The sequence below is a fragment of the Sciurus carolinensis genome, chromosome 9 (genome assembly GCF_902686445.1).
Source record: "Sciurus carolinensis chromosome 9, mSciCar1.2, whole genome shotgun sequence".
Taxonomy (NCBI): Eukaryota; Metazoa; Chordata; class Mammalia; order Rodentia; family Sciuridae; genus Sciurus; species Sciurus carolinensis.
This window is the reverse complement of record NC_062221.1, coordinates 140,168,145-140,189,260: the sequence shown is the minus strand read 5'-3', so window position 1 is coordinate 140,189,260 and position 21,116 is coordinate 140,168,145. Positions and strand designations below refer to the sequence as shown.

Genomic DNA, 21,116 nt, shown 5'->3' with positions numbered 1-21,116 from the left:
ATCTAGTGAGCACGTGGTGTGGCCTCACTTGCTCCTGAGCTGGGGGTGAGCAGCCCAGGGAGTGGGGTTAGCAAAGAGGGCAGCTCCCACCCCACACTGGGCACTCAGGCCTGGAGGACCTGGGAGGGCCGATCCCTGGCTCCAGAGCCTGTTTCAAGTGCTGTGGACCAGAGAAATGAGGCCCCAGCCTCCAGGAGGCTTGCGCGGACCCCAAAGTCTCTGTATCTGTTATTCTAGGAAGAAACATCTGGATTCAGAAACACAAGCTGACTGCTCATTTTTCTCTGAGTGATCTACAAAGTTCTGACGTTTTGATTTCAGTCGAAAGGAAGACTCAGACACAATCCAGCACCAGGAGTGGGTCTTAATTCTTTTAACTCATATTATTTTCACACCTTTAGAAGAAAAACACAGGCAAACCAGGATGCTTTGACTTTGAAGTAGGGCAGGGTCTGGGAGGCAGCCAGCACCTCCCAAGGTTTCAGATGATGTTATCACCATGTAAGGAACATTCCAGAAGCAACACGCCTGCCATGTGTTCAGCACTTGGCACCCGAGCGGCACAGGAGCCTCATGGGTGTGTCCACCCAGGCCTGACCCCAGGCTGGAAGCCACATCCGCGTGGGTGTCTTGCCCACCTCCAGCTGCGCTGTGAGCCACTGCCTACCTGTTCCCCGACATCTCACAGGCCTTCACTCAACAGCCATACTGTGGCCCAGGCTGGACGAGCCAGAGTGTGGACAGGGCGGTCATGCCTCCAACGTGCCTCCTGCTGCTTCCAGGATCCCCCACTGCACCCCTGCCCTGGCTCTAAGCGAATGGAGATGAGGGGAGAGCTGCTGGGGACAGGGAGCCAGGTCAGAGCGGATCCCCCAGGCCGCCTTCCCTGGAGGTGCCCAACACTGTGGATCTGTGCTCAGGAGTGGAGGGACACACCCAGCACCGGACCTTTCCGTACACCATGTGCGGGAGCGGAGCGTGCTGGGGAAGGGCAGGGAGGTGAGCTTCTCGCTCAACCTCGAGGAGGGAGCCCTGCTGCGGCCAGCGGTGGAGCCCCTGCCTCCCAGCCCAGCCCAGCCCCTCTGCAGGGCCCCTTCCTACAGCCCCAAGCCCAGCTCTGCCCCGTGCAGGTCCTCTCCAGCGCTCATCAGCACCCTTCCTCTCTGCCCCATGATGCCATGTGTCACCAGCAGGGACAGAGGCCTCTGAAACCTCAGTGCCCACTGGACACGGTGGTGCACACCTGCAATCCCAGGGGCTGAGGCAGGATCAAAAGTCCCAGGTCAGACTCAGCCCTAGCAAGACCCTGTCTCGAAAAATAAGAGCTGGGTGCGGCTCAGGGGTAAAGCGCCCTGGGTTCGATCGTCAGGAGGAAAAGACACCCCGACCCAAGGACATCTCAAGATCCACCCCCACAGAGGACCTCAGAATGCGACCGAACCTGGGAACGGGAGCCGTGCAGACATGAGTGAAGATGAGGTCACGGGGAGCGGACAGACACAGGGATGCGGCTGCAGCCACAGGACACCCCGGTTGCCAGCAACACCAGGAGCCAGAGCAGGGAGGGCGGCTGGCTCCTGGGCGCACCGTGGCCCCAGCCCCGTCCAGCTGCGTGTGCCGCGGGCCCACTCCGCAGCCGCAGGAGAGCTTGTGCTGCATCCTGCCAAGGTTGCCAGCTGGGTGCTAAATGCCGTTCTAACCTTGGCATTTGCCATGCACAAGGGGCTTACTGGGACGGGACCCTGCCAAAGCCGAGAGCGTCTGTAACTGGCCACCGCAGTCCCAGGGCGGTTTGGCATGGGAGGTCTGCTGAGATACAGGCCCAGGCACAGGCTGGACTATGGCAGCGGGAAGGGCCTGATGGGCGGAGACTCCTTCCTGGGGATCGTGTTGGGGTGCTGGGTGCAGCTGCGAGGTCTGGGGCTGCTGGGCCCTGGTCCCCTCGCCCCCTACCCTAGACCTGCACAGGCTCCTTGCAAAGGGCAGGCAAGTCCAGTTCAGGACAAGCGGGTGATGGGGCCTGGGGCGGTGGCCTGGGCCTGCCTGGAGCCCCCGACTGGCACTGGCCCTTCCTCCAGGCAGGCAGCAGCCGGCTGGCCACTGCTGACAAAATACCAGGAGAAGGACTTGAGGGGCCATTCTGTCGGGCAGTTCTGTGGTCACCGGCTGTGCTTCAGGCCTGTGTTGGGAGGCGACAGGGAGGGGAGGGCTAGGGTCCCGACACCCCTTCAGAGGACCCCACGCCTGACCTCCCCACAGCACCAGGACTCTGGAGGGTCAGGGCGCCACTCTCCAGGTCCCTGGGTGGGCCAGCGAGGGAGCGCTGAGGCGCTGGGGCAGGGTCTGCGGCTCTGCAGGCACCATGGCCCTGCGGGCCCAGGGGCTTTCACCTGCTCCAGACACCCAGGACCCAGGTGGAGGAATCGAGGAGCAGCGAGCCACCAGGCAGCACCTCAGCGTCCTTTCACAAGACGGAGGTGACCCAGGACTCGTCCTGCAGCCACACTCAGGCTCCAGTGCCCTCCATACAGGGAAGCGCCTGCTGCTTGGGGAAGAACGGGCGGCCTGTCCTGCCCAGAGACCCTGCCTCCACGAGGTGCCCCAGCAGCACAACACTGGCTGTTGGGGTCCCAGCTCCTGTGTAGCGGGAGGCAGCGTCCGTTGGGCGGCTGGAGGCCGCAGGCCAGGGGAATGCCACCCGGCTCCTCTCCTGCGAGTGCCCCGCGGCCCTGGCTCCTGTCCTTGCTCCCAGCACGCTGGAGGCTGGTTTCCCAGCCTGTGGTTTGCTCTCCCAGATAGGACCCCAAAGGCAGCCCTGTTCCCAGGCAGGAGCCAGGGCCCCTGCCCCTGAGAGATGCTTCGCCAGAGAGTGGCCATGTGCCAGGACAGCCAGGTTGGACGGAAGTCATCTGAAGACCAGGAAGCCATAGGTTTTCTCTTAAAACAGCACATTTTGAACACAGGTTCCCTAGGAAAGACCTCAGGCTATACCAAAAAGCATGAAGAAGACAGTCACCTGCCACCGGCCACCGAGCCACACTGGGTGTGGTACCGACAGGCCTGTCTGCTGGCTCATCTATTCCTGTCCAGAGAAGGCACCAGCCCTACTGGGCAGCCCGAGTGCAAGGCATCTGCACCCCAGGTCAGAGCCGGTCTGGTGGAGAGTCGCCGAGGAGCCCCGCGGAGGGGAGGCCCCGGGAGGCAGGGAGGGTGTGGCTGGCACGGGAGAGCCCAGGACTGCGGCAGCCCCAAAGCAACCGAGCCGTGCAAGAGCTCGCCAAGCAGGCCCTGTGCCCAGGGCCCTCCCTGGATCAGGTGGCTGCAGCGAGACTCCTCCAGATGTGCTGTGGCCACAGGAGGGCACCGCCGGGAGCTGCTTGTGATGGTCAGGCAGTGAGTGCAGGCTCCGCAAGCCACTGGTGGCCATCACAGGGGGCGTGGCTTGTCCTGAGGGGATTGGGCAACTGTCCTAGGGTCTGCCCAGCCACAGGAAATGCAGGAGAGATTCCGAAGTGGAAGTGGACCCATGAGAAGGACCATGAGAAGGACCTATGAGAAGGATATGGAGGAAGGATTCCATGAAGTCCTCCATTTATTCTCAAGACTGCTCTTCAAAGACCTGGGGGAGGATGTCCATCTAGGCTTGGGGGACAGTCTGAGAGCAGCCAGCCCTCTGTGGGTGCCTGTGTCCACCTGTGTGTCCATCCGAGCTCACAGCACACCACTGTCCTGGTCAAAGCTGGTCACCACCCTCCAGCTGCATCTGGAGAGCCAGCTGCCGCCCTATGGCCAGCAGGGGGCTGGCTCTGTAGGCTGGGCTGGCCAGCAGCTTCTGAAACCGGGTCCTTTCTTCTTCACTGAAAGAATGGAGACCAGAGGTCAGTAGCGGGCAGGGCAGGAGTCACCCCAGGCCCCGCAGAGAGGGGAGCCAGAAAAGCACTTAATACCCCAGGACAGACAGGACCAACCTCTCCCCACAGCCCAGACACTGGAGTGGACAGTAGAGGCCTGTGGCCATGTTCCAGGTAGTGCTTAGTTCTCAGGAACTCCCGGCAGGCAGGCAGGCCGGCCCTGGAGTCTCCGCAGCCCCAGGCCCACCACAGAGTTTGCAGTGGGGGTCGCCCAGTGGGGCAGAGGCTGGGAGGGGGAGCAGCAGAGCACACGCCCAGACCCGTGGCCTCACATCTGCCTCTCCTGGCCATCCCAAGCAGAGGCACAACGGAGCCTCCAGCAGGGGAGGACACCCTGTAGGTAGAGGCCACTCCAAGGACCCAGGCGCCATGAGACAGGTTGGCACAGCCCCAGCCCGGCCGGGCCCTGCAGCCAGGCCCTCTCACCCATTCTCTCCAGCCCAGCATGGTGTGCCACCCTCCAGGAGAGCTCTGCAGTCCGCGCTCCAGCCAGGTGCCCGGGGATGACAAAGGAGACCAAGTGCAAACCCCACATGAGAACACAGCTGGTGGCTCCAGGACAGGCTGTGCAGGTCCCCAGGGAGAGCCTGAGTGGGGGAGAAGGCCAAGCCATCTTCTGGCCTTGCCTCTGGAGACTGGGGGTTGCCAGTGTTAACTGGTGCCTCAGACCCTGCAGCACGAGGCCACCGGGGCCACATCCTCCTACTGTTGTCATCTTAGCCAGGGCAAGACCACTGGGGCTCTAGTCCAAAGGCAAGGAATAAAGAGCCTCCGTCGCAGGATGCTGCCTGCACACAGCATGGGCTCCTGGTCCCTGCAGCTGGGTCGGGTCTCGGGAGTCACACTGCACCGCTGGGGTGCCCATCCACCAGAGGACAGCCCCTTCCTCAGCTTGGTGACATGGTAACGGATGCAGGGCTCAGAGCACCTGCCCCCAGGAGCACTGAGACAAGCTCCCAGCCACAGCCACCAGGGCACAGCGTGCCTGAGCATGCAGGGTGGGGCACACCCATCCCCAGGTCTTGGGGTCAAGGCAACTGTTTGCTCAGTGATCTGAGCACCCCACATGTACTGGTAAAGTACCACGGATGTGGAAGGGAACCCAGAAGTCTGGCTTCAACCCAGGTAGTAAACAAGTTGCTTCCTCTTCCTCCTCTCCAATACTGCACACAAGTAACAGGAAGCCAAACTCGACCTAAGGAAGCCAGGGGTCACGACTCTGAGCTGCCTCCAAATGCAGCGGTGGTCAACAGGGACAGGGGAGCTGCTGGGCACCACACACACAAGGCTAGAGCTGGGCAAGCCCTAAGAAGCAACTGACCACCCTGGTCACACCCTGCAGAGTCAGTTGCCCTGGGCACGCTGGGCCCCAGGAGAGGCTGGGACAGGGAGCAGCCAGCCACAGGCTCGGTGCCCGTGAGATGGTTCTTGTCTCCAGAAACTGCCTTCAAAGCTGCTGAGGAAGAAGTTGGTTCAAATTAGCACAAAATCTATAAAAAGATACAAACTCAGGGCCAGAAAGTGTCCAGAGTGAAACGGGTTAGAGGAGGCTGTGGGAGAGAGATAGGGAGGCCCAGCCAACACCGACGCTCTTGAGAAGAGCCAGGAGACATGGGCCCAACTCACCACAAGTGTCCACCAGCAGCATCAGTGGTGCTGACCACACACTGAGCAAAGGGCCTCAGCACAACTGAGGAAGAGTGTCCGCACAAGGAACCGCCTCAGCAGGACACCCCAAGACAAAGGAAGCAGAGAGGCCACCACAGTGTGGGACGGGGGACCCTGGAGCCAGCGTGGCCAAGGATTTCTCTCAGGCCAACACCTGGTACCCACTTCTGCAGAGAACAGGGTGCTAGCCCTGCTGACGGGTTCCTGGCCCCACCAACAGGGGCTCACTGCAGCCAGGGAGGGGCGCGGCTGCAGAAGCCACCGTAGGCACACGCCCCACCCAGCGGGGGAGGAGGGGCAGGGGCAGGGGCAGCACCGACCCAGGCCTGGTTCCAGGAGCACTGCCCGCGGGCAGCGGCCGAGCACTCAGGGCGGGGCTGCTGGAGCCACTGCAGCAAAGACCACCACACCCAAAGTCACAGTGGGAAGCAAGCGGAGCCACAGTGGCCAGGCGTACTCACAGCAGCTGCCGTCTCTGGGTTGCGCTCATGCGGCTGAGCTCAGCCGGCCTGGGTTTGCTGCTCACCCTGCTGTGGACAGAGAGGCCGTGTCAGCCCAGAACCCACTTCACCCCCAAACCTGCCCTGAGTGCACATGTTCCCTGTTTCTTGGACCAGATGCTGTGTGGCTCATCCAGGCCCAGCCTCACCACTGTGTCGGGAGCTGATGCCACATCTGGGAACTTGTCTCACCACTCAAGGCTCCTATGTGACACAGAAGGGGTGATGACCAAGGAGATGGGCTCCCCTCCACCCCACCAGGCCTCAGCCAAGAACAAGCCATCCAGAGGGTCAGCCCAGTCAGGACCCTGGGCCCAGTGATGCAGTGGGCCTGACCCTGCCAGGGCAGAGCCTGCTTGGGAGGTCTACGCAACTGCTGCCAAGGCAGGCAAGTCCCCAACGTCTGCCATCTGTCCTCTGACCTCTCTAGAGGGCCATGTCCTGTGACCGTGGAGTGCTACACCTGCCACTATGCTGTGACCTCTTCCCCCACACAGGAGCTGAGGAATGCTCCAGACCAGGGAGATGCTGCCCACCACGAGGCCAGGGCACAGGCCAGGCCACCACGACAGTGCTCCCTGCAACCCTTCAAACCACCTCAGGGGGCCTCCCTGAGGGCCTGCAGCTCCTCGGGCAGTGGCGAGGCAGCCCTGCCCACAGCCCTGCAGTCAGGAGAGGCAAGACCGTGGTAGGACGCCACTGGGCTTCTTCCCAGCAAGCTGCCAGTCCACAAGACAGCACCAAGATGCCAGGCAGAGGCAGACACCCACAGAGGGAGGCGGCCCAGGGGAGGACAGAAAAGCACTGAGCCCCAGGCCAGCACCTAAATTTAGCCCACAGAACAGGAGACCTAATTTCTTATTCATGTTTCTTTTAAAATATGAATGAAAGACATTTTGTGTCTACTCAGAGCAGTGCCCAAGCGCCCGCTTTCCATCAGCCCAGCCCTGGCCGTCTAGGAAAGGACTGTGGGGCTCATGTCCCTTTCCTGCCCGAGTGCTGGGGAGGCCTCTCGTGTCCTGGGCCCCGGCCTGCTCATCCCTCCAGGGGCCCAGGAACTACCCGACCAGACAGAGGCGAGTCGTGCAGGCAGCAGTGGGGCTGGGCACCTCCAGGGCCCCTGTGCGCGAGCTTCTCCCCCAGTGGGTGCCCAGCTGGCTTCTCAGCCTCGCTGGCTTGGTCAGGGAGAGCTGGAAAGGAGGCCCAGGCCACTCCAAGCCTCACAGCACAACGCTGGGCCACAAGGGGCCCCACGGGGTCCAACGTGGAGTCGAGGTGTCCTTACGTGCACTGCCTGGCTGCTCACAGCCTTCCGAGAGAATCTCATCTTTTACTGTTGACACGCCAACTCCAACCCAGGGACTCTGTGGGCACTGCACCTCGTGGGCATCTGCTGGGGCAGCTACTCGAGGGGCACGTGGAGGACACCATGAAGACTTGTTTGGATAGAGAGATTCAAACTTCCCACAACCTCCCCGTGAGCACTGCTGAGTCAATCAGCGCTGGGGAGTGGACCAGGCCATGTGACCCGGGGGGCCAGGACCTGGGGAGCCAGGACACAGGGCTGCCCAACACCTATCTCCTCCAGCCTGCACCCAGGATAAGGGGCAGGGAGCTGGTTGGCAGGGCTAGCCATGCGACATGCCTTCCGGTCAGCCTGGCGTGACCTGTGTCTATGGGACCCTTCTTCCCTGTGAGAATCAGGCCTTGGACGAGGTGTGGAAGGCCAGGTGGAGAGAGGTTCCAAAGGTGTGAGGACCCTTGGGGCTGATCCCCAGGGACCCTGGTTTGTTAATGAGGCTTGTGGTCACTTGTGAGGTGCCCAGGGGCCACAGGGCACAATGAGGGGAGCCAAGGCGGAACCTGCCTGCCTGCCCACCTGGGTAAGTGCTCCTGGCTGCTGTCCTAGGCAGAGAGGGTCACTGCTGGGAAAGCCGTGTATCCTGACTCCATGAGGAGGGGATGGCTGGAAGCCCACCTGGCCTCCCTGCATTCTGCCACTCATCTTGATAGTTCAGCTGGTTTTAGCCTCTGCTGTACAAACTATGACCACAGGCCTAGCAGCTCTTTGGGAGTCCAGCAAGTCCTGGAGGTCACCAAGCCCAAAAGTAAGCCGTCTTGAGCCAACCCTGGCAGCTGGTGCTAGAAGACAGGAGTCTCAGGAACCACTCCCCGCCAACTGCACGAACGTGCCCGCTGGCACTCACACAGCGGTGTCTCTGCCAGCTGAGAGGCTGGTAAGCACTGACTCCCAGGAGTGACCTGGTGTCGCCCATCTCTGAGACAGGGAACTCTTGGAGAAGCGGCTGGTGCTGTGCCTGGGCAGCACACGAGCCCCAAGCACCTGCTGCAGGCTGCAAGTGAGAGGCACACCCAGCAACCCCATGCCGAGGGGCAGGGCGGAGTGACCCAGGAACCTGGCAGGAGGCTGGGACAGCCTCAGTAACAGGAGGAGGCAGCACTGGACTAAAGCTCCAGTATGAACACACGTGCAAGTCCACACTGCTGTGAGCCAGCAGCTGGTCAGCAAGCAAGCAGGCAACAAAGCCCCCACTGCAGCAGAAGCCCACCTAACATCTGCAGACCCTGTGTCCTCAGGAGCAGGAGCACCGCTCCCCACCTGAGCAGGGGCTGTGCAGAGACACCGACGAAAGGGAGAGTCACCCAGAGAGACCTGCTGAGCACGCCATGAGGCGGCTAAGGAGACATGAGGGCCAGATGTCACGTGCTGCCCCGATGGGATGCTGGGCAGGAGGGGACTTCAGGGAGTGTCGCCTGAAGGTCACTAGCGCTCTGGCCACACTGCAGGCCCTCCGTGGTGAGGACGGCAGCAGGGGCTGCAGACAGCGAGCTGGGGCGAGGCCCACAGGTGAGCTCTGCCCTGGCCTGAAGCTGCTCAAGTGGACAGTCTTCAGACGGCCTCCCAGAGCCAGGATGCCCACCTCCTGGGGTGCTGAGGAGGGCGAGGAACCCAAATGAAGAGGCAGCTACAGAGAACGCTGTCCCGGCTGGGCAGGTGGGACCGCCCTCACACCAGCAGCCCTCCACACCCCCACGCCTCCTCGGCTGGCGGGCTGGCGGCTGTTTACCCGGCTCTCTTCCTGCTGGGAGCCAAGCGCATTCTTCAGATGAGAAAACTGAAAGGAGGGAAGGGACCCTTGACCGGGGTCACATTTTTTGCTCCAGAACCAGGAATGGAATCTGCACTGCTGGCGCTGTCCAGCCACCCAGTCGGCCCGGGGCAGCTCCTCGTCCAGACCGAATGTGCTGGGGCTTCTGTGTCGGGAAGCCAGACTGCTCATCTGGCTCCGTGGCGTGTCACCACCAGCCCTGTGAAAGGGCGGGTCCCACGTCTACTGCACGCAGCCCCTGCTTCTCCTCAGATGGAAATTCAGTAGGAGAAAGAATTATTTTTAAAGAGGCAAAATTAGAAATGACAGAAATAAATGATGAAAGTCCAGCAACTGTGACAGAACAGAAAGCCCCAAACGCTGCCCATCTGTCCCCAACAGAGGCCGCAGCTCCTCAGCCTCAAGCCCCTGCTGACTCGTGACCAGGCCAGGCCTGCCCTGCCCCTCGTCTCCCTCGACTGCTCAAGGAGGACGAGCTGGGCTCTGCACCCCAAGACTGCAGGCGGGTCCCCTCTCACGCCGAGCACCCCAGCCTGGTGCAGAGTGCCTGCCCTCCAGGGTGGTCTTCACCAGAAGCGAGGGGCCTTTGTGGTTGGACTCTTGGCAATGCAGGAGTGTCAGGAGGTGAAACGGCTGGACCCTCAACCCAATGGCCGCGGGTGGTCATTGCAGGCGCGTGGGCGCCTCCTCCCCACAGCCCGTCTCTCCCCGCTTGCTGGCCGCCTGAACAGAACAGCACTCCCCCCACGCCCTTCCACCTCCACGTCCTGCCTCACCGGAGGCCCAGAAGGAGGGAGCCAGCCATCCACCAACTGAGACCCCAAAACCGTGAACCCAAACCTCCCCTCCTCTGTTGTTCCTGTCAGGGACTAAGCCAGGGAGGGAGAGTGCTGTCCGGTGACTGGCGAAGGTCAACTGGAAAATGGACACAGTGAGAGCGGCGGGAAGAACAGGGAGAAGCGTGGCACCTGCAGAGCCCTGAGCAGGCTGGGCGTGCGTGCAGGGCCACGAGAGCATGCCCAGGGCCGCGGTGAGACCAGCAGCACCGGGGCAGCTGTCTGTGGGCTGCCCCTGCCAGGGGCTGCAACTCGTCCCCCAGAGCCACACTGGCTCAAGGCTCGCTCACAGGTGTCAGGGTCCCGGGCAAGCACGCTGCAGCGCTGGCTCATGGTCCCGGCCCGCTTCCTCCCCTTTGGACACACGTCCTCTGGCCACAGCTCTGGAAGGGCCAGCCTGTGCAGGATACTCACCCTCTCGTGTGCTGCCGGCTGCCTGCCTCCAGCTCCTGAAGCTCCGGCAGGGCATCCCTCAGGGGGTGCAGGTCCCCCACCACAGCTGTGGCCCTCCGTCTCCGCTCCTCCTTGAGCTTCTGCTCGGCCAGTTTCAGGGCTTCAATTTCTGAGGCAGAGGAGACAGGAGTTAGACACAGAGGAGAGGCTGAATCACAAGCACACAGCTCAGAGCCCTCAGTGGCTGCCTATGGTGACATACCCAGAGGGGCCCACACTCAGGTCCCACCAGTGCCCTGACCCTGGCTGGGCCTCCTCCACGCAGGCAGGCAACACCCATCTCCTGCTGTCCCCTGCACTCCACTCCTGAGGCCGGGGCGAGGGTGGCTCTGAGTTATTGTCCCCTTAAGCACAGAGGCTGACTACAGGGCTGACTATGAGCCTGGAGTTGTGGCAGCGAGGACTGCTTCCTCTGCACAGGGACACTGGCTCAGGGCCTGGGCACAGGGCTGGGGAGTGGGCACACAGGCGCAGAGAGACACACACAGACAACAGCAAAGCATGCCCTGGCTTAAACCTATAGGTTGCTGACAGGAGAGCCACGCCTCAGGCAACTAGGACCAGCAGGGCACCTCCGTGAGCCTTCAGGAGGGAGAAAGACCCCACGTGGGGAGTGGGGTGCACAGTGGGCCAAGCAGCGTAACCCAGTGACAAGCAGGGAAGGCCTAGAGGTGGGGGCAAAGGGACAGGGCCAGAGGCACAAAGGGAAGGTGCAGGCTCCACCCTACAAGGGGCTGCAGGGCGTGGCAGCAAAAGGCACACCCTGGGATCTGATTTTCATCTGATGAAAACGTGCTGTCTGCATGCGCCTGGCTGGCGGGAAGCGTGCAGATTCTGGACAAAACCCTCCTTCACAGGTGCCCCAGCAGACAAGGCCCTGTCACTCAGCACTGCATCCAAACCAGTCCTTCTTCCTGGGAGCCAGCACATCCCGGAGAGCTGGACTGACCCTGGTGGAAGGAGGGCAGGGAGTGGGCAGGCTGCTCTTTGGCAAGCTCCCTTGGAGGCGCAGACCCAGAACGAGGAAAGCAGGCAGAGGTCCGTCGTGCCCAGGAAGACAGACACACACCCCACACGGCGGCAGAGGCACCGACGGGTGACGCACAGCAGCGAAGGGCGGTTCAGCGTCAGCGAGGTGGTGACCCCCCAGCCCCGGCTGCCGGGGACAGAGGTGAGCAGCCTGCCACTGCAGGAGAGCTGGGAACAGACAACGGACTTCACCACCAGCCGCGGTGAAGGTGGCTGAGGCCCCCAGCAGAACGAGCTCCGGGAGAGCCTGCCAGAGCCATCAGAAGACTCCAGGAGGGACTGGGCGTAGGGTGGGGACTGCAGCCTCATGGCACCCCCACCGGGAGGCTGGATGCCCAGACGGACAGACGGTGAGGGGGACAGCACAGCGGGGGCCGCGTGGGCAGGCCCTCCTGCGCCTTCCTGATTTCCACGCTGCTGCCATCTCAGGCGGCAGTCAGCAGGACTTTAAGCAGACCCCGAGCTCATCTCGATGTTATTTTAAAACGACGACTCAGTGCGTAGGAAAGGTCAAGACACGTTTTCAAGCAGAACCGGCAGCATGAGAGCAGGACACTGCATCTCTGACCTGGCTGCAGACGTGCCCGGCAGGGCAGGAGCGTGAGCAGCAAGGGCCGCAGAGAACCGCCGCCGCCCAGCGCCTCCCTCCACTGCTCCTGAGATCAGTCACAGGAAAACGGAACACTACAGTCGAGCACAGAGCCGCCAGAGGCCGAAAAACCACAGGGAGAGCTGCTGACTTCAACGACATCTCGACAGAAACCAAAACTATGGGGCCACCGCTCACCTTCGGGGCTGGCGAACTTCAGTTAAGTAACGAGGACGAGGGCAAGGAGCAGCCGAGCGGAGGGGCGTGTGTGGGCCCAGGAGGCCCGGAGGGCAGCACAGGGACTCAGGAGGAACCCGGCAGACCCTCAAGGGCTGCTGTCAGCTGGTACCCCGCCCAGTGGCTTGAGGACCACAGCCCTGATGATCTGGTAGCCCTGCTGCAGGCATCAACAGGAGAGTGAGCAAAGCAGAGCAAAGGGACGGCGAGCGACAGGGGAGGCTGGGCACCAGGAGGAAGTGGGAGGGCAGGGGACACAAGCTGGTCCTCACAGCCACGGGAATAAACCAGTGTGGCCCAAGGACAGGAGCAGAGCCGCATACTAACAGGAGTTCAACTCACCTCAACCGGGGAAAATCCACACCCGCAAAAAACACACATTCCTAAAGATCCAAGAGAGTCCACAGAACAGCTCACAGACCTCACGTGATTTTACCGAGATCATAGGACACAACTTTAATAATTTTTGAAAAAGCTTAAAAAAATCAGTAATACTTTTATATACTAGAAGTGAGAGAAAATTCCATTTACAATAGCACTGAAAACTATAAAATACTGAGCAGTAAGTCTGTCTAAACAAGACACACACCCACAAAACCCCTCTACGCTGAAAACTACATAACACTGATAATGGAGATTAAAGAAAAGTCTAAATGAACGTTGAAACATGCCACGTTCGTGGACTTGAAGAGCCAATGTTGCTGCAATGGCAACGCTCCTCAAATTGATCTACGGTGCAGACTCAATGCAATCCCAATCACAACTGCCGCTGCTGTTCTTAAAGAAAGTGATGTGCCGACGGCCAAGACCATATGGAAAGGCCAAGAACACCCAGAGCAGCCTTCAGGCAGCGCCCTGGGTGGAGGACGTGCACGCCTGCTCTCGGCCTCCTGCCGCAGCTGCCATGACCAAGACGGCACTGCCGAGGCGCAGCTTAGACCCGTGGACAGACACAGGCTCACGAGGCCTCTGGGAGTCACAGCACTGCAGTGAAGAAAGTCTTTATTACAAATGGTGCGGCACCAACTGCGCAGCCCACACACAGGCTGCAAGGAAGTGACCCGCCACGAACCCACAGCAGACAACGCAACGGAGACCAGACTACACAGCGTTCAAAAGCAAACACAGAAAACAACAGGTCACACACCCCATGCCACATAATAAAATATAAAGAAACTCTCAGAATCAAACTCCTGTCATCATTGTTTGTTTTTTTAAACTAAGAAAACGAACAGGCAAACCATGGTCTGCAAGAAAATATTTGCAAAACTCACAACTGACCAAGGACTGCTCTCCAGAAACACGAAGAGGGTTCAGAGCTCAATAAGAAGGCGAAGGCCTCGAGGAAAATGACCGTCACCGAAGAGGAAGCACCTGGAAAGCCTCTCCCAGCAGTGAAGACTGGCCGCGCCACACCCGGCAGGCGGCAGGCGGCCAGGCCTGAAGACACCGCTGCACAGCGGCAGGCCCAGAACCCACGCTCAGGCGCTGGGGCGCACGTGCACAGCCACTTCACACGTACGTTTGGGGCTGCCGGTCACACTATACACACCCACCCTGACCGGACCCTCTATTCCTGAGTATTTACACAGAGGAAACGAAAACATGTCCACAGAGAGACTGAGAAGGAGGTTCATTACAGCCTTACTCACAGTGGCCAAAAATGGAAAAAGCCAGGTGCCCACCTGGAGACTGGGCCAGACAGGATGCCCCTCAGCCGAGAGGCTCGGGCCACGGCAACGTGCAGCCTGCAGGAGGGCAGGCACAAGAGCACCTTCCACAGGACTTGGCTCGCAGAGCCGCCATGCCTGGCCTACAGCCACAGCCCACCGGGTGCTCCCTCTGGCAGCAGGGAGGGAACTGTCCGGAGGAGGGGACTCCGGGTGATGGGAAAGGTCAGTGCCCTGAAGGGTTCTCAGCCACACAGGGTTCTCACCTGTCAGTCACCACATCCATTGTATGTAAACACAATCTTCAAAAGAAAAAAATAAGGTGCCATAACCAACTGAACTCAAGCAGGACCATTCGGTGGGAAGCCTACTGAAGCCTGCTGCTGGACAGACGGACAGGAACGGATAGCAGTTACACGATGCAGTGTTAGCTCTCAAGTCTACGAGGTGAATACAAGGGTGTACACTATAAAATGCTTCCCACTTTTCTGAATGAAGAATTTGAAATAAAAATATTAAGTAAAAACAACTTGGGAGATGCAGCCGGTGCTGAATCCAGAGGCCAACGTACAGTATTTCATTTCTAATGGAAACAGATGAACCAGGCCATTCAAACAAGTCTAGAGAAAGCAGCACAGGAGATCAGCAAAACAGACGGTGATTCAGAAAACAAAGGAGTAGGAATGACAATTAAAATCACACATTTCTGTACTGGACAAGACAGAACTTCACTAATCAGGAATGGCAGGAAGCAGAGAAAGACTGAGGAGAGCACAGCAGACACACAGCTCCACTTGTCAAGGCTGGAGGCTGACACCGTCATTTCGTGGGAAGACACGAGCAGCAAAGATCAACTCCAAGCCTTAACAAAACGACCCGACAGAGACGCAGACTCACACATCCCAAGATGCGTAGACTACAGCCCAGCCAGGGGCAGTGGCCACGCCTGTACCAGTAGCCACTTCACGGTCTAATGCAGGCAGATCAAGTCCAAGGCCAACCTCAGCAACTTAGCAAGAGCGGTCTCAAAATAAAAAGGGCTGGGATGTGGCTCGGTGGTCAAGTGCCTCTGAGTCCAATTCCCAGTACCGGAAATTCAAAAAAATCATAGCCCAGAAATGTTCGAGTCTGAATGGCCAGCGCCCATTGACCTTTCTAGATCTACCTCACTGAGAGTGCTGTGTGTAACTTTATCACCAGGAACTGTGAAATAGAAAGTGAAGAAGTGGGCTGGGGAGTAGCTCAGCTGGTGCAAGGCCCTGAGTTCGATCCCCAGCACCACAAAAAAAAAAAAAAAAAAAGTGAAGAAGTGAATCATTTATTAAAAAACATACAAAAAAGTGACAGAAAACATGAAATTAATAATTATGGAAGAAACCAACAAACTACCCTAAGTACTGCCTCTGAAAAACATAACTTTCTTTAAAATCTTCAGGAGTAACATGATCCACATTTCAGCATGTGAGGACATGAATAACAAGTTCCAAATTAATTTTACAAGGTTGGAAGAATAACACTAAAAACATAACTAAGAAAACAAATCACAAATAATTTTTCGCATTTTTCTAAGAAAGATGAAGATCTTTAGAAAAACATTAGAAAGTATCCAGCATCATAAACAACTACAGTTCTCAAACCAAAAGGCGTGAGAGGAGGGTGGCCTGCCAGGAGAGGTCTGCAGCCCCTGCTGCGTTTGTAATTCAGCGCTGCCTCACGGGAACCAGAAACAGGCCGTCACCAACAAGGGCCAGGCGCAGCAGCTTTCCAGGGGTGCTCGTGGAGGTGGGTGGCTGCGCCCCCCTCCAGGACAGCCCACTGCATGCTGCTGTGTTGACCAGCCTGCCCAGCACCCTCCGGCACCTCAGTGGTCAGCAGGCCGCAGCAGTGGTCATGTGGCTGAGGGATCCCCTTGGGTGTCTGTCCCCAGCTCCTGGTGCGGTGCCCCCAAGTGGGGAACAGGTCCAGTGTTTCTGGTGCATGCAGAAACCCAGTCACATGATCGGGAGGTGCCAGTGGCTGAGAGCCAGGCTGGCGTGGGTGACCCAGCAGACAGGACATGGACTTACTCTGCAACCAGCGCTCCCGACGCAGCCTCAGCTTCTCCTTCTTGGGCAAAATGGCCTTTGCCTCAGCACCTGAGGAGAGAGGGCATGTGGCGGGTGAGTAACAAGCGTCCAGACTGTTTCTGCTCAAACAGGACCGCAGCCGAGAGCTCCCACCAGGAACCTGAAGTCAAGGTTGGGGCAGCAGTGCTCCGACCCGGGAGGCTGGGCTCACAGCAGCTAGGCTGTCAGCCCTCAGCCTGCTCAGGACCCATGAAGCACTGGGGCAGCTGAGTGTCGGCACAACCAGGGAAGCTCTTCAAGCGCCAGTGTCCCTCTAAGGTGATGGTCACGGACCCCTGGACTGCCCCAGAAAGCCCAGGCCAGCATTACTAACAAGGAAGACTTCCCTTTCTCTGTTCCACCCCAAGCTGACCTTCAGGACTGACTGCAGGACAGTTGCAGACTAAGAGGTTGGTAGACAGCTCACAGGAGGGACCTCAACTGGGCAGAAGCCTGCAGAGGGGCAGCGGGCTCTCCGAGGAGCTATCCCTGAGAGCTTCGGTGTTCTTCAAGCCTGGACAGGAAGGCAGGTACAGCCTGGGGTCTGCTCTTGGCTACACTGCAGGGACATGTGCCAGGGACTGAAGGAACACCATCTGCTAGCCCCACAGCGTGGAGGCTCCTGGGACTCCATCAGGAAAGCTGTCAGCCCACACCACGTCCCCAGTGAAGGAAGCAAGGAAGACTCCCGGTGGGGTGGGGGCGGGTGGGGTGCTGAGGCGGCCAGGTGGACACCTTCACTGTCCAGGATCCTCAACCCTGGCCTCGTGCCCACTGGCCACTCATCTAGGGGATGAGAGAGTACTCAGCTGTCATCCTGCTGCTTGTCTCTTCCACACCCAGAATGACCACATCCAAACCAAAAGCCACTTCAGCTGCCTCCCACACCCCAGGTCTCCTACACCTGCTGCACTCAGAGTGGCTTCCAGGAGAGCGCACTGTGGCAGGGTGGGGCAGTGGGAGTGGGGTGTGCTTCTCCAAGCTCAGACAAGCCAACAGCCTCTGGCTCTGCAGATGCATTGGTCAAGGCACCAGGTCCCAAGCCTGCTGGTCACTTCTCAAGGCAATCCACTGGGCAGAGCCCCACAAGGCTCCAGGGCAGTGGAAGCAGGCACAAGCCAGACCCCACCAGGGAAGGCTGCTAGTCACCTGGACAGCGAGGCCACAGCCACACTGCAGCGCCCCAGAGACCTGAGCCAGGGGAGCGGTGCATTCATCAGGGACAACTGAGGGAAAGTTGGGGCAGAACGGGCTAGATTACAGACAAAGGTCAAGGGTCCAGCTCTGGAGAGTTCCTTCCAGCTTCTGGTCAAGGGCTGCCAACTGAGTTACCACTGAGCTACATCCCCACCACCCCTCAGCCTCCAGGGTAGCTCTGAACTTGGGATCCTCCTGCCTCAGCCTCCGGGTTGCTGGGAGTACAGGAATGCACCTCTGAAGCCAGCTCTGACGTGAGTTCTTAGAAGACCAGGTTATAGACACAGATGACCTTGTGAGAAGACGCTGTCTGCAAGCCCAGGAGAGAGGGATCAGAAGAAACCAGGCTGGAGAGATAGTAAACTGCCATTTGGGCCACAGGTTCTGTGATGCTGCTGAGGCAGCGGAGCAGCTGCAGACACCACCTTCTCAGGAAAGACGCAGAGACTCTGCTCTCCACCCTCAGCCAGGCACAGGCCTTGCCCCCCCAGGCATCCATGAAGGCAGAGGGCCACTCTGTGAGCTCATGCTGACTACCTGAAGCCACTCGGAAGACTGGCCACACTTCAGTCAGGACGCTGAAGAGCCGGGTGGGGTGCTGCTTGCCTGTGATCCCAGTGACTGGGGGGCTGAGGCGTAAGCAGCTTAGTGAGACCCACCTCAGAAGAACAGGAAGGCTGGGATGCAGCTCAGTGGCAGAGCACTCCTGGGTTAAATCCCCAGTCCCCCCAAAAAAGAACCCGATAAACTGGCCCCACTTCCCAAATGGGAAAACCAAGGCTCAAAAGGGGCAGTAACTTGTCCAGCGTCATGGGGAGCTGTTGTGGATGAGGACCTCGATGCAGCGTGGCAGCTGAGCCCTGGTCACAGAGGTAGGGAAGTCTCAGTTTGGGCTGCGCTCAAGGGACCACGCTGCTGACGGGATGCGGGGACACGGGATTTGGAAGTTTAGTCCCTCAAATAAACCAAGACACAAGATATGTTTGTAGGAGTAGCTTCTCCAAGCTACAAGAAAATGCACTTGGCCCCGAAGTGCAAGATACGGGACTTTCCAGGCCTATCCTGACCACCTGCCCCCAGTGAAGAGAGAGACCTGGGGCAGGACCAAACATCATGTGCTCTGTGGTGACCTCAGCTAGGCCTGCCCACATTAACTAGAAGTTAACTGATAGCTGGACACAAGTTGGACAAGCCAGTCATGCTGAGGGCTGAGCAATGCCATTTGGAGCCTCCGGCAGCTCTAAGACTCACACTGAAGACAGTCACAGCTCAGACGGTGCCTAAAGAGGCTAGAACCAGTCAGGGGACAATGCCCGTGGCCAATGAAGCACTTTCTGGTCCTTGGTGCAGAAGCAGGACTGAGTACTGGGCAGTAGGAGTTGGCAAGCAGGACAAGGGGCCCCCTCTTGTTACTGAGCCCCTCGGAGTCTCAGTAACCACTGCCTGTGTCCTCAGGCAATGGTTGGAATGAACTTTTGCCACGAGGTGCAAGTTTATGCTATAAACCCAGAGAATTCATCACCTCTGGGATTCTTAGAACCTTTGGAGAAGAAGGCCATCCTACAGAAAGCCCCAGCAAGGTGCACCCCTCAGGCAACCTGGCTCGCTGGCTGGGGACAGGGTGGGTAGATGAGCTCACCGTGTGGGGCTCTCTGCCCAAGACTGCTCCAGAGCAGAGCAAACAGAGCGCCCTGTGTCCTCAGTCTTAACTGATTTTCCCAAGATGACGTGGTTGCAGCCTCAGACCCACTCTCCCCAGAACATGTCTGTACGAGACACCCGTCTCCTGACTTCTGACACATGTAGATTTTCCTGGCCAGCACAACAAAGAACTCACGCAGAAGCAAGTTCCACCAAGCTACGTCAGACTTCACTTCAGGAACAGGCACAAGCCTCCATGCCCTGGCTCCCAGGGGACTCGGTACCTCCCCACAGCTATGAGCCAGAGTCCGACAGTCTGTGTCCATTCTTCAGCTGTGCCTGGAGCCAGACTGCTCTCCTTCTCGCTCACACCCTGCCTCTCACTGCCCACCTGAAGGCAGGGGCTGGAACTAATGCGTACCTCAGCCCAGGCAGAAGGGGGTGGGGGGACAGGGGTGGAAATGGGGAGGTGAAGGGCAGGGGGCAGGGTCCAAGCCTCTGCACCACTGCTCCTCTAGCTGGTGGGACAGACCTCCTGGCACACTGCACCCCAGCAGGTACAGGAGGGGGGTGACAGACCTGTGCAGGTGTCAGTGGCCAAAGAGGGTGGGGAGGGGTAAGGTGTCCGGGTGGCTGGGCATCAAACCACAAGTAAGGTGATAACAGATCCTGAATGTCGGGCGCAGGGATGCTGTGGGGCTCAGGGCACCTAGGGCATGTGAGAGCCTGAGAGGAAAAGAGGACCGGCCCAGCAGGGGGCAGCACAGGAGAGGGGAGGACAGCAGCCTCATGTGTAACGCCCCAATGGTGGAGCGCCCAAAGAGAGGAAGGAGTTCCCCCAAGGTGATTCCTGCAACTTTTCTGTAATTCTGAAGTCACTTCAAAAAGAAAAAAGACTCTCAGGCCAGAGAAAACTGACCCAAACAGTAACCAGCCTACGTCATGTTGAAATGAAGGAAGCTGGAACAGGCTGGGTCAGGAATCCTGGCGTGCGCCTCTGGCCCTGGCCCCTGGGAGCTCCCAAGCACCCATCTCCATGGTACCAGGGAAACAGGAAGCAAACAGGCCGTTCCCACAGACGCGGGGTGTGGATGCTGACTGCACGGCCCTGGGGGTTGCCCACTCTGCAGGAGGCAGACTGCCTTGTGGCCAACTTCTGCCCCGACCTCCTTGGCCTCTGGACAGGCCCACAGTCACCCGGAAGACTGAACCCCCAGAGGTTTACGAGGCTGCAACTCCTGACAGCCCTGCAGGCACAAGCCAGCCCAGAACCGCACAGCAACAGGGCAGGTGTGTGCACCTCATGCTGAGGACAGGGCTGAGTGACGTCAGCTGGGCTGCTCTGGCGTCTCAGCTCAGAATAAGGCACACAAAACAAGCAAAGTGACTGGTGGCTGCTGCCAAGCACGGCTGCGAAAGAGGCAGTGGCTGGGGTGCAGGCCCTTCCCTGACCACATCAGCACTCAGGCAGTGCTATGGGGCGAGGCATGAGCAGCAGCCCTTCTGGAGAGGGACAAGGTGACAGCATGACAGCCTCATGGGCAGACCACATCAGCTTGAGCTTCTAGAGAACCAGAACGCGGAGGAGTGCCAAGAGTCCAGGGCAGGCCTGGCCCCATCGGCAGTACCATGTGACCCAACACGGCTTGCTCCCAAGGACAGGCACGACACCACGGAACTGCAGCGGATCGAGCCAGCGTGAGCCACCGGGGGCCGGGAGTCAGCCTCGCGGCCTACAGCCTGCCTACAGCACAGTCCACTTCTGCACAGAGGCTCAGAGCTCCTCCCGGTCCTCCTGGCTGCTCAGTCCACTCCACACCATGCCAGAAGAGGCCAAGTCCCCAGTGTGTGTCAGCTGCCCGTTTTGCTATGACAAAATTCTGAGACAAATGGCTTAAAGGAGGAAAGACTTATTTTGGCTCAGTCACGAAGCTGCCCCTCACGATGGGCCTATGGGGAAGCAGGACATCACGGCAGCACACGTGGTGGAGCAGAGCTGTCGCACGTGGTAGCAGGTAGTAAGGAGCAGGAGGCTGCTGAGGCAGCGGCTTGGCAGCAGAGCACTTGCCTATCACATGAGCACTGGGCTCGATCCTCAGCACCACATAAAAATAAACAAATAACATAAAGGCATTGTGTCCATCTACAA

At 59.2% G+C, this 21,116-nt stretch overlaps 1 protein-coding gene across 5 annotated transcripts in view; it reads right to left on the bottom strand.

Annotated features, from left to right (window-relative positions):
* Window positions 1-349: 349 nt before the first annotated feature.
* Window positions 350-21,116, bottom strand: part of Slx9 (SLX9 ribosome biogenesis factor) — a 39,669-nt gene continuing 18,902 nt past the window's right edge. Inside the window, exons 3-7 of one of the 5 annotated variants that reach the window (XM_047563731.1) lie at window positions 16,091-16,159; window positions 10,461-10,608; window positions 6,041-6,106; window positions 4,338-4,498; window positions 350-3,857 (exon numbers count right to left, since the gene is read on the bottom strand). In XM_047563731.1, the coding sequence (XP_047419687.1) occupies window positions 3,784-3,857; window positions 4,338-4,498; window positions 6,041-6,106; window positions 10,461-10,608; window positions 16,091-16,159 (518 nt within the window). In that variant the 3' untranslated portion in view covers window positions 350-3,783. Of the gene's footprint in view, window positions 3,858-4,337; window positions 4,499-6,040; window positions 6,110-10,460; window positions 10,609-16,090; window positions 16,160-21,116 lie in introns of all 5 variants that reach the window. The other 4 variants (XM_047563730.1, XM_047563733.1, XM_047563732.1 and 1 more) reach the window with 4 other exon arrangements.